The 16,427-nt window shown below is 32.9% G+C and overlaps 1 protein-coding gene across 3 annotated transcripts in view; it reads left to right on the plus strand.

The window, feature by feature from the left end:
• The window catches only part of LOC132111448 (regulator of G-protein signaling 7), a 47,983-nt gene extending 31,815 nt beyond the window's left edge, over positions 1 to 16,168 (plus strand). For 2 of the 3 annotated variants that reach the window (XM_059518744.1, XM_059518745.1), the window contains exons 4-17: positions 1,289 to 1,339; positions 3,739 to 3,845; positions 4,248 to 4,299; positions 5,746 to 5,810; positions 6,310 to 6,386; positions 6,785 to 6,866; positions 8,254 to 8,328; positions 8,710 to 8,808; positions 11,314 to 11,375; positions 12,273 to 12,383; positions 12,530 to 12,655; positions 12,781 to 12,967; positions 13,100 to 13,189; positions 15,509 to 16,168. In XM_059518744.1, coding sequence (XP_059374727.1) covers positions 1,289 to 1,339; positions 3,739 to 3,845; positions 4,248 to 4,299; positions 5,746 to 5,810; positions 6,310 to 6,386; positions 6,785 to 6,866; positions 8,254 to 8,328; positions 8,710 to 8,808; positions 11,314 to 11,375; positions 12,273 to 12,383; positions 12,530 to 12,655; positions 12,781 to 12,967; positions 13,100 to 13,189; positions 15,509 to 15,559 — 1,235 coding nt within the window. In that variant the 3' untranslated portion in view covers positions 15,560 to 16,168. Of the gene's footprint in view, positions 1 to 1,288; positions 1,340 to 3,738; positions 3,846 to 4,247; positions 4,300 to 5,745; positions 5,811 to 6,309; positions 6,387 to 6,784; positions 6,867 to 8,253; positions 8,329 to 8,709; positions 8,809 to 11,313; positions 11,376 to 12,272; positions 12,384 to 12,529; positions 12,656 to 12,780; positions 12,968 to 13,099; positions 13,190 to 14,600; positions 14,641 to 15,508 lie in introns of all 3 variants that reach the window. The other variant, XM_059518746.1, reaches the window with a different exon arrangement.
• Positions 16,169 to 16,427: the final 259 nt, after the last annotated feature.

A 16,427-nucleotide genomic window follows, 5' to 3' on the forward strand; every position in this document is an offset into this window, starting at 1 on the left:
TCATTCTAACAGCCGGAAACAGCTATTATAAATGCAGCTAATCGAATATTCCGGGTTAATTTCAAGCTAATGTTTATGGACCACATCAGTGGCATGCTGTCATTTGCCAGAAACCATAATTTTACAGTTAATTTTCACAAAATAGGGATGAGATAAAATTTTGTTTGTGGTATTCTGTGGACCATAATTTAGAATATTCATTTAACATCTTTGAGAAGAAAACAACAGAAAGAAAGGAAATAACTGGATCCATTATTAATTTTGAAAAGAATAATAAAAAATGTTTAATTTTTATTTAACAATGATTATTGCACTATTAACAAATCAGAAGAGAGCAGATGGTATACTGTATATACCATAAAGGCAGGATTAGGAATGAAAAAGCAAGATAGAAATTCTCAGAAGAGTATTCTTTCATTCCTCTGACTGTGATCCCTCAGAGGATTCATTAAAAGGCCAGCTTCAAGCTCTAATACCCCAGTCTCTACCTCTCTATGCTTTAAAAAGTGTCTCACACTCTTGGCTTCTACTGTCTCAGGGGACACGCCTCTCACTGCTGATTGGCTGAGGCTATAGGGGCTCTGTGCATATTTTGGGATTATTGGATTTGATTGGTCAGTAAGGGTTATCTCGGAAATATATTTCTTAGAAACAGTTCACGGTCTAATAATTTAGCAGTGACCAGGATGAAGGTGAAACAATGAACACCAAAAAATGTGAAATTAAATTAAACACCATTTATTTCTTATTCACTGTAAAATGGCCATTAATACTTGAAGGCATAGTTCACCCAAAAGCTGTCATGAGATCTCAGCTATTTTGTTTGCAATTATTGGAAATACTATTAGGAATTTTATTGTTATTATATATATATATATATATATATATATATATATATATATATATATATATATATATTTTTTTTTTTTTTTTTTTTTTTTTTTTTTTTTTTTCAGTTTTAATAATGTAGATTCGTCAAGAGGATATCTTAGTCTTTGATATTTATTTATACAATAAATAGCCTATAATAAATCAATACACTAGGTGAGGTAAAATAAACCATTTGTATGAGTCCACATTCTATTGATTCATGTTTATTGATAAAATGAAGAAAATAAAACAAGCAATTTTCAGTTGACATCATATTTCAGGTTTTCTTTAGCAGACCCTGCTATCGAGACTTTATTTAATTTTTTTATAGAGTAGCCCATTTATCATTTATCTGTTTAAAATGAGACTCAATATCTACTTACATTTTTAACAGAAGCCTTCTTCTCTTCTTTTACAGGCTCAGACATTGTCCAGTGGCTGCTGAAGAATCTATGTATCGAGGATCAAGGTGATGCAGCCTTTTCTTTAATGACATCACTGAAAGTGCTTCAAATGTAATGTGCACAGATTAAATATCTACTTTTAATTTGATTCATTCATATGCAGTCTTTTTATTAAAGTCAAAGTCATAATTTTAGGATTTACATATTCATAATTATAAGTTGGCAAACAGCTAATGTCAGCATCTGCTGTTACTCCTTTGAAGAAAAGGAGTGGAGGAGAACATTTTTAAAGTAACACACAGCAGATAGTCGTTGAAAAACAAGATTATGTTTCCCAAAGGTTTGGGAAAAATGTTCTAACTACTGGATCGCTTTCTATATAATATATATATATATATATATATATATATATATATATATATATATATATATATATATATATATACACTAAACTTCTTACTTTTACACTAAAATGTCATAAAATTTTTGAAAGTTTGTAAAAGATTATTGAGTAAATTATATATATATATATATATATATATATATATATATATATATATATATATATATATATATAGTAAATAAATAAATATCCCTTTAAGTATATATATATATATATATATATATATATATATATATATATATATATATATATATATATATATATATATATATATATATATATATATATATATATATATATAATTTACTCAATAATCTTTTACTACTTTTGCAAAAATTTTATGACATTTTAGTGTAAAAGTAAGAAGTTTAGTGTAAATTACTAGTTTAATAATAGACAAGCTACTCTTCTAAAAAAAAAATCTGCACGCTGCAATGAACTAAATCTATGTATTTTAGTGAATTGTAAATATAATTATTTTAGTTATTTGTTTATTTTTTTTAATTATAACAATATGCAACTAATGTTTTATTTGTTCAAACAAACAATTGCTTGTTTTCAAGTCTTCAGTTTGGACTCTGTCTAGCAGTATTGTTGAGGTGGAGTAGGTTTAAGGAGATTTTTTTCTTTACACAGTGAGGAAATTCAGTTTGTTTCTGAGTATGGTGTATATCCCTTTACTTTAGATTCCCTTTGACAGATTTGACATGTGTGTGTGTGAGTAAGTGTGTGTTGGGGACTCTTCTGAGACAGAAAAAGAGCAACCAGATAAGTGCAGTTAACCTCTCAGTATAGTCAGGCCCTGTTTACACTAGTGCATTTTTGTTTTAAAACCTTGTTTTTAAAATGAAAAAAATCCACGTCTGCACTTGTGTTTTCACTGCATTTCAGAAATTTCTTCCCACACTACACAAACTGAAAACGCATGTCACATGATAATTCATGCAGGTACAACAATGAGGATGTTGTTATTATTTACACGGTTGTTAAGGATTTGCAGAGCGAATATCAGCAGCCACGCCATCATTTTCAAAAGTCTCAGTTTTGGTCTGTTTACACTGAAACGCAACACCAGAGTTTTCAAACTAAAATGGGGTCTACAGCTTTTTCGAAAGTTTCCATTTTTGAGAGTCGAAAACGCTATAGTTAGTGTAAACAACAGGCATAACCATAGCAAAAATTATGCACTAGTGTAAACGTAGTCTTAGCAGACTGCCTGGAACAATGAAGAGATGTAAATTAAGAACTTTAAAAAAGTTCTTTGTCTTTCTCTCTGTTCAGTTCTTTGCTACATTGCTGAGTAGTCGGATTTACCTCATGAACATGCCTGGCATGCTGTAACATCAACACTCACAGTAAACACTGTATTGTAAAATATTGTAAAAAACAGAAAATAACCCCTCTGGTATGCCTTCTGCTGAGGAGTGTGTGGTGCAGGTTCAGTATGTTGCACTAGAAAGTTTTCCCATGCTTCCTCTTGTAGAGGTCTAGTCATAGTCTCATTTAAATTTCTATTAGAATGGGAAAAAGGAACTTCTTATAGATTTGATTGTTTATTTATTTATTTATTTTTATTTATTTATTTATTGGAAAGAAAATCATCCCTAAAACAGTGTTTCTAATAATTCTGAAGGGATGACATGGCAATGAGAGTTTTCCTGTTCACCTTCTTTGAAGCTTTCATTTGCATATTCTAGTGGTTGGGACCAGACGTAATCAAGCCTTAAGCTTTTTTAACTATATATAATGATTTAAAAGTCATGGAGATTTGTATGGAAGTTTTATTTTCAAACTTATTACAACTCATTCTGTGCTCCCTAGATGTTTACATATTGATGTACTGCTCCCTTCCATTTACTCCTTATATATTCTTGATCTGGTTCTAAAAGGGCCAGGTTCAAACACCTGCAGAAACACTGATAAAAGTATTTTGTTTAGGACAAAAATATACCTATTTTTTGCCAGTCATTTGAAAAAACTAACACACAAATAAAAAAATCTTGGCATTGGGTTGTCATTTCATATTCGGACTCCTGATAACACTATTAATTGTTTCTCTAGTGGAGGCTCTTCATCTGGGCACACTGATGGCGGCTCACGGCTACTTCTTCCCCATCTCTGACCATGTGCTCACTCTTAAAGACGACGGCACATTCTACAGATTTCAGGTCAGTTGTTTTGCTGATTTGAGAAACAATATTGAGAAGGAACATTTGGAAACACTTTAAAATACGTCATCCGTGCTAAATATATTGCATGTTATTAGAGTTCATGATATAGTAGCCCTAATAACATGTAATACATTTGGTAGCTCTGATACTGAACGCTCCATCAAATAATTGCACATTAAGTTCATGTTGTTCATTAGAATTAATCAGTACTTTCTAATGTAAATAAACAATAAATCACTGCATTCAATGTTAAATGTGACTAGATTTTCATTAAAAACAACTGCAGGTGTCTTGTTTCTATTTATATACAAACTGAGCTTTAAAAGTATATGTGCTTGCAAAAACTGAGCTGCTTATTGTGAGTAATGTAGTTCATGTTGTAAATTTTTCATCTGTCAGACACCGTATTTCTGGCCCTCGAACTGCTGGGAGCCTGAGAACACAGACTATGGTGAGTTTTGTGCGGGAATTTTTATCTTTATCTTTTTGAGTCCGGTCTATGACCATGTATTTAATGAAATCCTCCAGATGGCTGGAGATCAGCTAGATCATGGAGTGTGTGTGCTTTAATAAGACTAGCCTATATAAACACAACCTAATTAAATCCTTCCAGCTGGATCATGTGTTTGTTGTCACTACATAAACACTGATTCCTTCATCCTCAACATTATATCCAGGTTTCTAGGGGAGCTGTACTCTAACTATGCTTACTGTATTTCAGTCTCATTCATTTTCATGGGTATTTGTATGTAAAATGTGGTTGTAAGACAATGTAAAAAATGCAAACAACAAAAAACTAAAAAAAGTTTAATCAAAGTGGTTCCAAAGTTTGCTACTTGCAAAAACCCTTGTTAAAACCCCTTTTTAACTACTTTGAGTTTAATAATCTAATTAAGAAAGCTGTTGAGGCCACTTCATATAAAGTGGGTCCGCAATATACACAATGTTTGGGGTCGGTAAGATTTAAAAAAATGTTTTTGAAAGAAGTCTCTTTATTCTCACCAAAGCTGCATGTATTCGATCAGAAAAAACACTAAAACAGCAATATTGTGAAATATTATAACATTTAAATTCACTTTTTTCTATTTTAATGTATTTAAAAATGTAATGTATTCCTCTGATGGCAGAGCTAAATACTCAGCAGCCATTACTGTGGGCAGAAATAATTGTAAATGCTATTTGCCAGGTTTTTTTTTTTTTTTTGATGATGATTTCTTTGAATACTAAACAAAGGTCATAAGTCAACATTTATAATATATATATATATATACATATATTAGTAAAAGAATAAATGTCTTTACAGTCACATTTGATCAATTTAATTAATCCTTGATGAATAAAAGTACGAGTTTACTAATTTAGGTAGTATACCAATACACAACCACTTTTGAGTGAGGGCATTTGGTTACACTTTATTTTAAGGTGTCCTTGTTACAGTGTAATTATACATGTAAGTACTGAGTAATATTCATTAACTACATGTACTTACTATATGGTTAGGATTTGGGTTTGGCTTAGGGTTACTTGCATGTAATTATGCATAATTAATTGTTAATATAATAGTAAGTACATGTAACGTGTAACAAGGACACCTTAAAATAAAGTGTTACTAGGCATTTTTGTGCACTATTATACCTTACAAACAAATACCTGTGAATACAATTGCGATCACCCTGTGTTATGGTTGTGTGCATGAGTGTGCCTCGGGTAAGGTAAATTATTCTTGTTATGAATTCAGCAATCAGAACAAAGCAACACTCAGGTGCAATTTGGTACAAGCATGGTGTGAAAAAATGTTAAATGTTTACAAATATTTTAGTACAACTCATTTGAAAGCCCTGAGGGCTGCTGAGGTGTGTGTGAGCAGTGTTTTTCACACACCTCTGTCTGTCTGCAGCTGTGTACTTGTGCAAAAGAACAATGCAGAACAAAGCACGTCTGGAGCTTGCTGATTACGAAGCTGTAAGTAATCTTTTCTTTGTTTCTCCCTTCTCTCTCTCTCTCTTTTAATTGTAACAATCCACGGCTCAGGCTTTGTACTTCAGACATTATTATATAGAAGATATTAGGAAGATAATAAAGTAATGACAATCTTTAAAAAGAAAGTCAGTCTAATTTAGGCTAGGCTTTAGAAGTCAGGCTTTGTTTGCATAATCCAAGTAAGCTCTTGAGTAGACCTGTGTAGATAGATTTCCACCAAAGTTTTTCTCATATTGAACTGAGAACTGTTAACATGTAATCATTGGTCCTCCTCTTCATTTTTCTATTATTAAGTTAAGCCTTGTGTTGTGCTGAAAATCTTTTATCTAATTTGTTGTTGACCGTCAGTCAGTTTCAAAAACAATAATAAAGCCCCCAAATACAAAAGCTTTTTTAAAAAGTTGTTATAATGACCTTAAGTAAATTTTGCCTTATCTCCCAGGAAAAACTATGATCGTTTGAAAATGCTCTTCTCTTTCAGGAGAGTTTAGCTCGACTGCAGCGGGCATTCGCCAGGAAATGGGAGTTTATATTTATGCAAGCAGAAGCTCAAGCAAAGTATGTATCTCTCCCATTCTTTATTGGCTGTTTTTTGTTGTGCATTTGTAAAAGCATGCCACCCAATCAGAAGACATGAAAGTGATTCTTTAGTGATTAAAATAATAATGGGCCAGGTCTCTTGAGTCGAGCTGTTGGTAGTTCTTATATTGTCTGTGCTAATGGATTTTATAAGTCTCTTGGACATACAGTGCACAGTAAAATTGTTTTTGGATTCACAGACCTTGCCTTATAAGTAATTTCTGCTGTTGTTCCAAGTAATTCAAGGCCATTCTGAGAACCCTTTAGTGCCTCTGAGTTCCAAAACACAGCTCAGTTGCATGGTACATTGCATGTTTGCCTTTTCTTTTGGAAGTTAAATGTTTTAATTGCTTTGGCTTGGTTTTTGGTCTGTACAGAGTGGATAAGAAAAGAGACAAAATTGAGAGGAAAATACTGGACAGTCAGGAGAGAGCTTTCTGGGACGTGCACAGACCAGTGGTGAGTAAATGCATCTCGAACTGAGTCTGTGTAAGAACAATGCAGCTATTCTCTTTTCTTTTTCAGAAATATTCTTTGTTGTTCTCGAGTGTTTGAAGATGTTCCCTCACAGAGGAATGACATAACAGTGTTGAAGCCCCCCTGAGCTAATGGAATCACCTTTGTGCTTGAAGAATTGCTGGCTAGTCATAGGGATAAAACACACATTCTGAAATCCATATATCATTCATTTCCTTAGACAATGTTCTACAAAGTAATAAGTGAAAATGTGTAGTTGTCTCCTAAAGAGCGATTCCTCCCTGATCTATTCTTTTAACATGTCTGCTGTGTGTCTTAATTACGTCTTAATGTAGTTAATTCAGTTATGCAAAATATTTTGTAAATATTATATTTTAATATTTAAAAAAACTAGATTTAATATTTTATCTATTTTAATTTTGTTAATTTATTTTATTACCCAATGAAGCACATTTTTCATATTTCCTATGAAGCATTTTGCTGCATATTCATGAAATACTGCTTAAAAAACCCAGGAGTCATTAGAAACTGCTTTATGAAGATTTATCATGGCTTTATTATATTAATACAGTAAGAGTTATTGTATTTTGGTATAAATATTATTGATTAAAAAGGCTAATATGTTAAGAAAATGAGAAAATCCATTTTTATTTCATCTGTGGTAGTTACAGTTTTTAAATATGTACAGGCTACGGCTAATTTCAAAACCTGTAGTTTATATACAGTATATAGAATTTCTAGTTGATCTAATTAAGAAAGTCAATGCAATTTCATTAGATTTCTATGTTAAAAAGTCATTAAAGAACATATTTTTGCAGTATTATTTCACCAGTCCATGTGTTTTTTAGTGTCTGGGTGAGTCACTGGTGTGTATTCATGACTTTTGTGTATTTGAGCTGTTTGTTTTGAAGGAAGCAGCAATTTCTCCCTCAATTACACTTTGCTGATCCTTCTCATTAGCAATTTCATGCTAACTTGGCTTGATCTTTCAAGCTGGCATGCAATAGCGTGATGCTGCAGTTCTTGTCCATATTTAGCCAGTGCAGGTTCAAATGGGGTTTATTACAGAACTCTATGTCTCTATGTGTTTTCACTCTCTCTCCAACATACATTTGATGCCGGGACCTAAAATTCATCCTATACTGGAGTGTAGAAGCATTGAGTCCTGTGTGAGACAGAATAGAGTCTAACCAGCAGGAAACCTTTTGATCGACAGCTACATCCTTTTTTAAAATATCCTATGCTGACACTGCATCAGATGGTTTACAGTCGAAGCAGCACATTTGCCTGGCAACCATAACCTATAGGTCATCTAGAGATTTGACAGTAATATTGATAAAGTGTGTGTGTGTGTGTTTGTGTGTTTCAGCCAGGGTGTGTGAACACAACAGAAGTGGACATAAAGAAATCATCCAGAATGAAGAATCCTCACAAAACAAGAAAGGTGACGCAATAAAACCCACTGGCATTGCAGGAATTACAGCATTTAATCAAACCACTCCAGGATTTAACATTCTAAACCATGTGCTAATCACTGCAGCAGTTATTCCACTCATTATACCATTGAACATTTGCATTTGAATGAATCAGTCAACCACTCGGCCAATCAGAATACTGAATCAGTCTTAAATCAATCCACCAATCAGAGAGCCTCACAAAATCCAGCACCTTACCAATCAAAAGCAGCTTACCTCAACAATCACACAGCTGCCCATGTGAAATCCCCAATCACTGATGCAATCACACAGAAATCTCTTCTCTAATATCTGAGCCTGTTTTAAATTTATGCAAATAAGGTTGTAAATTATTCTGATGATTTTCACAGTCTGTGTACGGCCTTCAGAATGACATTCGCAGCCATAGCCCCACCCACACACCAGCCCCTGAGGCCAAGCAACCAACTGAGGAAGAGCTTCAGGAACAGGTAACACCTGATTGGTTCTGTGTGGGTATAGGCAGAGGATTTGAAATTAAGTTCTTGAATTTGAATTTCAAAAGTATCTGATTGTTCGGTTTCATAACCGGATGTCATTGAAGTCTCATTTTTACCCCTTTGCTACACTGTAAAAAGTTTAACTATTATTTACTCAATTTTATTGGTGAAACATTTTTACACTCAAAAAACTGAGTAAATTTTAAAGCTGTGAAATAAATGAAATATACTGTATGAATTGAGTAAATGCAAGTAAAAAAATTAAGTAAATCTGAGTAACTGCATCTGGTACATTAACAAATAAAATTGAGTAGAAATAATTGAACATTTAAACATTTAAAAACAATATTTATGAGTAATATTAACTGTTTTTATTAATGAGTAATATTAACTTTTTATTTTCTCTAAACCTTTGTAAAATAGTACTCCACACAACCACCAGTATACATGACATTGGCCTTTATTGTCAATGAGTACAGCAATACAGCACATTTTACACTGTATACAATATTGACTACATTTAAACTCATTTAACAAACATTTTATAAGTAAAAATTAAATATTTAAAAATTCAGGTAGCCTAATTCAAGTGTAATCAAATCAACCCAATATCCACCGGATCAGCGCTGGTCCTCATGCCGGAGACGGACTCGCCTCTGTGGGTGAACTTTGAACTTCATACCGCCGTCCTGCGTTTCACTCACAGCCGATAGATACTGCGAGTGACTGACATAACCTGCCAATAAACAAACAGTGACAGTTCTGAGGACATTTTATCATCCAAATGATAATAATTATATTTATTATCATTAGGAATGAAGTCATGTGTTTATGCAAAGCGTTTCAATCATGCAAAAAGACAGGCGCGACTCTCGTTTAGGTGTCGAATTACGCCTCTGTATGTTGTTTTGCATTAAATATGATTTAAAGCACAGTAAAGATTTTATAGATAAAATAAAACATACACAAACCTGAATTTCACAGAGGAAATGCACCAAATCTGCGACGCTGTGAAGAGAGCTGTTGTCTGGAGACTGGAGAGAGTTCAAACTACCTGCGCTCACTGAGCTCACTGACTCAACCAACCATCGAGTTGTCGTCACGTCAGAGGGTGGGGGAGGGGTGCATTGTTTTAATTGAGTAAACTTACTCAAATTTTAAGAGTGTGTTAAATATATTAATAATATTGATTTGAATTAAGTAATATTTTTGTTTCTTGAAACAGATCAGTTTAATTCAACATTCTCAAATATTTTGATAGAAATTTCACAAATATATTAAGTATATTATAAAGAAATAATTGGTTAGTCAAATACTAAATAATTTTATTGAAAACAACTTAAATATATCTGTAAATTTTAGATAAAATGAACTGTTGGATTTTTACTCAATTATTTTGGTATGTTTAACTCAAACAATCAAGTACACGATATTCAGAGATTTTATTAAGTTAATAAAGTTAAAAATTTCTGTAATATTTACTAAGCCACAGAATAACTTTTACAGTGTAGACAACAGGGATTTGTGTTCACATCATGTCAGAATAACCATAAATTTCTCATCTTGGTTGAAAAGTTGGAAACTCAAAATTTGAATAGTTAATAGATGAAATTAGCTTTTTAATTTAGTTTTAAATATTTGATTTTGTTAATTTATTTTATTACCCAATGAAGAACATTTTCTATTATATCCTATCAAAACTTTTTGCTGCATATTCATGAAGTGCTGCTTTAATAACTCTTAGGAAACTATGGTTTTATTGTACTAATACTGTAAGAACTATAGTATTATGGTAGAAATATTATTGTATGGTCATAATAAAAAAGCTAATATGTTGAGGAAATGCAATTCATTTTTATTTAATCTATGGTGGTTACAGTACAGTTTTTACTGTAAATGTGTAGGGGCTACTACAAGAACTGTAGTTTATATACAGTATATAGAAAATATAGTTATTATATTGATCTAATAAAGAAAGTCAAGAGCAATTCATGTTTTTGTTTCTATAATTTTATTACAAATACCACAGTAGTAAGAGTTTGTTCCAACATCTTAATCATTTGCTCCCTTGCTTTATTTCAATCATGGTCATGTTGTACTAATTTATTCCCTTGTTTTAGTTAAATTTTGACTAGGATTTAGAATGAGCCAATTAATTTGTATAAAGTACCCATGCTTTAAATTAATATGAGGGAACAAACTACTACAACGTGGCCGCAATTTAGATAAAATTAAGGGATGAAATAATGAATTTATAAAACATAGTATCTTTTTACATAAACAGTATCTATTTTTCTTTTCAAATGGCATAAGCTGGGATCTTTAAAAACATGTTCAAAACTTCTTAAATGCTTCAGAATTGACCAGCCTAACCAGATTTCTTTTTTGGCAGCTCTGATTTTAATTAATCAGTGGCTGTGTTTGCCATCTGTTTTCACACACACATACGCACATACTGTATACTCTCCTTGACTATTACCACTATTGTCTTCTCAGATCAAGTTCTGGCAAGCACAGTTAGACCGACATCGATTGAAAATGTCCAAAGTTGCAGAGAGGTAAGACAGAGAGACTGTCTGTGCTGTGATCGATCCACAAGTCTTCATTATTCTACAGTGCTTAAACATTTTCTTATCGACCTCTTTAATGGTCTGTATAGATATTACTCGTCGTCAAAATTTACTCCCTCTGTGAGAACAACTGCTCTATTAGGATGCCACAACTTCTCTGAGATTTTGGTGCCACTTGAAATGAAACCGACTTGCAGCAATCAGTTATAGATCAAAATATAAAATGCCCATCAGTGTTGGAGTGTTGTATGTAATCATATTGCTAAATGTTTTCTTAAAAGCAAACTATAATATCCATGTAACTTGTTTTTCAATTTTGTTAATATATAGTAGTAAAGTAAGAAAAAAAAAGAAAAAGAAAAAAAATATATATATACATACTGTATATATTAAATTGAACAAAAAAAACGATCTTTCCCCCGTGCTAGGATTATATTGAACAATCACTGTATTTCATTTTGTATAAAGTCACTGATAAGCATAACATATTTGTATATTAAATATTATTTTCTTTGATTTTTTTTTATTCCAAAATGTACTAATACATTATTAAAATCTAAAGTTATATCTGTTAATGGACCTGAGCTAACATGGACCAACAATGCAATAACAGGTAATGTTAACAAGGATTAATAAATATTGTAATAAATGTATTTCTTGTTGTAAAATGTTACCATTACTTTTTATCACGAGTAACACAGTAACAGACAAAATAACATTCCCCAACACCAATGGTTTTGCTTTATTTTTTGGTTGCATTTAAAATGGAAATTGAGTTTTTAGTATATAAATGTACAGTATTTTGGTCTGCTATTTTACTAATGAATAGCTCCCTTTTACTCCTTCTCTTTTATTCCGTACTTTGTTTTTGCTATTTTCTTGTAGTTTGCTGAGTTATACCCAACAGTATTCAGACTATGACCCCTTCCTGTGCACTCCTGATCCATCTAACCCCTGGATATCAGATGACACAACGTTCTGGGAGATGGAGTCCAGGTCTGTTTCAGACACACACAATGAATATTATTATTGTCTTTACATATAACTGTGTACTGTATGTATGATCTGTTGTGCGTGTGTGTGTGTGTGTGTGTGTGTGTGTGTGTGTGTGTGTGTGTGTGTGTGTGTGTGAGAGAGAGCAGTAAGGAACCCGGTCAGACTAGAGTTAGACGCTGGGGTTTTGGAATCAACGAGGTGTTGAAAGATCCCGTTGGTAGAGAGCAGTTCCTCAAGTTCCTGGAGTCTGAATTCAGCTCAGAAAACCTCAGGTACACCAACAGGCCTTTAATGGCCCCTGCTGGTGCGTGAGGAGTACTACAACACAGCCATAAACTCCACTGAGCAACTACTTTGTATTCTGCAAATCCTTTCTCTTTTGTTATCCAAAACTCAGATTCTGGTTGGCAGTGCAGGAGTTAAAGAAGAGGCCGATCCGTGAGGTGCCAACACGGGTCCAGGAGATCTGGGAGGAGTTTTTGGCTTCCGGAGCCCCAAGTGCCATCAATGTTGACTCGAAGAGCTATGACAAAACCACACAGAACATCAAAGACCCCGGACGATACGCTTTTCAGGATGCACAGGTGAGGAGTCTGTGATTTTTAGCAGCTACGCTAATGATTGTTTTTAAGTGAAAATTTATGAAAACATGCCATTCAATGAATATTTTAAATGTTTATAAACATGTGAATGCACTGATAATGTGTGTCTCCCAGGAACACATCTATAAGCTGATGAAGAGTGATTCTTACAGCCGTTTTATTAGATCCAGTGCCTACCAGGAGCTTCTGCAGGCTAAGAAAAAGGTAAAACATTTGAAGTGATTTGACTTACAGGCATAATCAGTAAAGAGGAACTCTGTACTCTGAACTCTGATTAGTAAACATACAGGTACACTATCCTTCAAAAGTCTGGAGTCGGTAAAATGTGTACATATTTTTTTTAAGTTGTCTCTTATTCTCACTAAGACCACTTTTTTTTTCAAAGTACATTAAAAACAGTAATATTGTGGGATTTCATTATAATTTAAAATACCTGTTTTCTTTTTTTATATATATTATAAAATGTAATATTTTCCTGTGATTGCAAAGCTGATTTTTCAGCAACCATTACTCTAGTCTTCAGTGTCACATGATCCCTCAGAAATCATTCTAGTATGCTGATTTGTTACTCAAAAAACATTTATTATTATCAGTGTTGAAAACAGTTGTGCTGCTTAATATTTTTGCGAAAAAAAGCTCAGATACTTTAATGAATAGAAAGTTCAAAGGAACAGCATTTATTTGAAATACATTTTTTTTTGTAACTTTATGAAGTTCTTTACTAGCACTTTTGATGAATTTTATCCTTTCTCGCTGAATAAAATAATTTATTTCTTTAGAAAAATTCAAATTAAATCTAGCTGACTCTGACCTTTTGAATGGTGATGTATGTGAAGTCATCTTTCAATAATGCTTCATTAAATAAATAAATTATTTAATCAATCTCAGTTAATCTCATATAAAAGTATTTGATGAGAAATATGAAAGACACAAAAGTGAGATTTTATTTTTGTTTCAGCTAAATAAATAGTTGAATGTAGAAGTTAGTGTATTTTTTGTTTGTTTTATCTATATTGTATTAAACATGTTATTAGTGCTGTTTTAATGGCCCTTATTGAAAAATAGCTCAACTAACTTACTAAAATAAATACAACATTTTTTTTCATCATATGGGATAGTTTGTTAAGATTATAATATTGCTATTTTTTTCTTCAATTTTCATCAGATGAAGGAGTTTAAATCTGAGAGTTAAATCTGATTCATTTGAATTGACACAATTAGATGGTTATATTAATTATACTTAATAAAAACACATACACTTCATGCTGTAGTCCCTTTTACACTCTTCATCTTGTTGAATAAAGCTGGGAGGCATACACGATCGCAGAACCTCATTTGAAAAGTTTACTCGTAACGTGGTAGTGGCCCCGCCCCCTCAGTGATGGCTTACCTGACCAATCAGACAGCAGCTCTTGTCAGAAGACGCTTGTCTGGTGCTATGTCCCTTCCCCAAACCTTGTTATGTCATGTTAAATCATGTCAAGACAGATCCAACCGAGTTAACTTGAGTGTTTAATTGTGGTTCGTCACTCTCTGCATGACTTTGCATTTTGGTCTCCTGTTGCAACAGCTGCCAAAATGTGTACCTGTTCACTTTTCTCTATCTTGTCCACAGAAAAGTAAGAACTTGTTTTGAAGGAAGGCATTACTTCCAGGTAACCCTGCCCTTCCTCAACCTGTATGTGTTGCACCTGTCTGAGTAGTCAAGAAAGCATCTGATGTTTCTGTTGAAGGAATAGATCACCCAAAAATGAATATAATTTTTCTTCCATTCAACATAAATGGAGAAGTTAGGCAGTATGTCCAAACTGCTCTGTGCTCCAAAAATAACACAAAGCACCATAATTCATCCATATGTTTGTGACATATTCCAAATATTTTTTATACTGCACTCTACCGGTCAAACATTTGAGGTCAAAAATGTAAAAAAAAAAATTTTTTATTTTTTTTTTATTCAGCTTTGCCATGGCAAAAATGAATAACATTTTAAAATATATCAAAATAGTAAATGGCTATTGTAATTGTATTTCACAATGTTACTGTTCTTACTGTAATTTTGATTTAATAAATCCAGCCTTGGTGAGCATAAAAAAACATACCAATTCTTACCAACTCCAAAATATGGAAGAAATATGGAAACAAATGTGTAACAGACCAATTTTCTGTTTAATATCTGAGAGCTACAGTATAAAATAAAAAAAAATCAGTGAACAGTTTCCTCACACCAGAAAGTTAGGAATAACATGACAGTGAGTAAATGATAACAATTTTCTTTTTTGGGTGAACCTTCCATATAATGCAACCCCTCCAAAATCCAAGTTGTTTGTTTTGCGTATGCTATCATGTGGTGTCTGTGTTAAAGTAACTCTCTTGTACAGAAACAGATTTGTGCAAATGACCAACTGAAAGGAGTCATTTTCTGTTCAGCATGCTTACAGATGTTTGTTCGTTTGTTGTTGTCACTGCGCAATACCATTTCAAATCTTTTGTCTTTCTCTTTGCTCTATTTGTCTTGTGTTTCAGGGAAAATCTCTGATATCGAAGAGGCTGCCTGCTGTCGTCCAATCTTGCTGAGCCTCAAATAATCCACCAAGGATGAGGATGCTGTCATCTTCATCTCTGTCGCCTGATTGGTCCAGATCCCAAATACCCTGGACAACGGACCAAATCACTTGCATGTCCAAGAGACTGATTTTTTTACATCAGTTGCTACTTGCTACTTACTAATTTCAGTCTTTAAGACATGGACTTTTAATATTTGGGAAATGCATCAATGTCTTTCAAAAGAGGAAAGTGATCTTCTGCTCTCCTCTTCTGTCTGTCAGGGCTGTCTCAAACTGGAGACTGATCAAATGATGTCAAATCCAGAAAGTTTAAAGTCATTAAAAACACAGTTAAATAGCAGCATAGGTACATTGTGTAAAAACAAGAAGCTTTAGACACAGAGATGATCTCTTCCTACTCAACTTTCATCTCTTTTTGCATTGATTTTATTGCACTATAAAGGATTTAGCACACGTTTGCTTATCGCACACATGAAGTCGCATGGGATTGATCTGAAAGCGACTGGTCTTGCATTCTGTCTCATTGGTTCTTTTTTTTTTTGGCTCCCTCCATTTATTTTTGATATCATGTGTAAACACTTCTACTTGAAAAGGTATTAAAGTCAGTCCTTTATTTGCATGTCATGCACTGATTTTTCTTTCGCTGTGCCACCTGTACAACTGTTAATGACTAGTCAGAGCTGTCAGGCCATGGTAGAGCAAAGGAACGCTGGTTTTAGTTTTGCTTCATGCTCATCCCATTGGTACTATAATAAATGATTATTACTTTTATTATTTAAAAATATATTTATTATAATAAATATTATATTACATAATATAGAAATATTTTGAATTGTGTCAAAAACCTCAAACTGATGGTCCTATACTTTTTAAAATTA

Source organism: Carassius carassius, chromosome 31, assembly GCF_963082965.1.
Source record: "Carassius carassius chromosome 31, fCarCar2.1, whole genome shotgun sequence".
Taxonomy (NCBI): domain Eukaryota; kingdom Metazoa; phylum Chordata; class Actinopteri; order Cypriniformes; family Cyprinidae; genus Carassius; species Carassius carassius.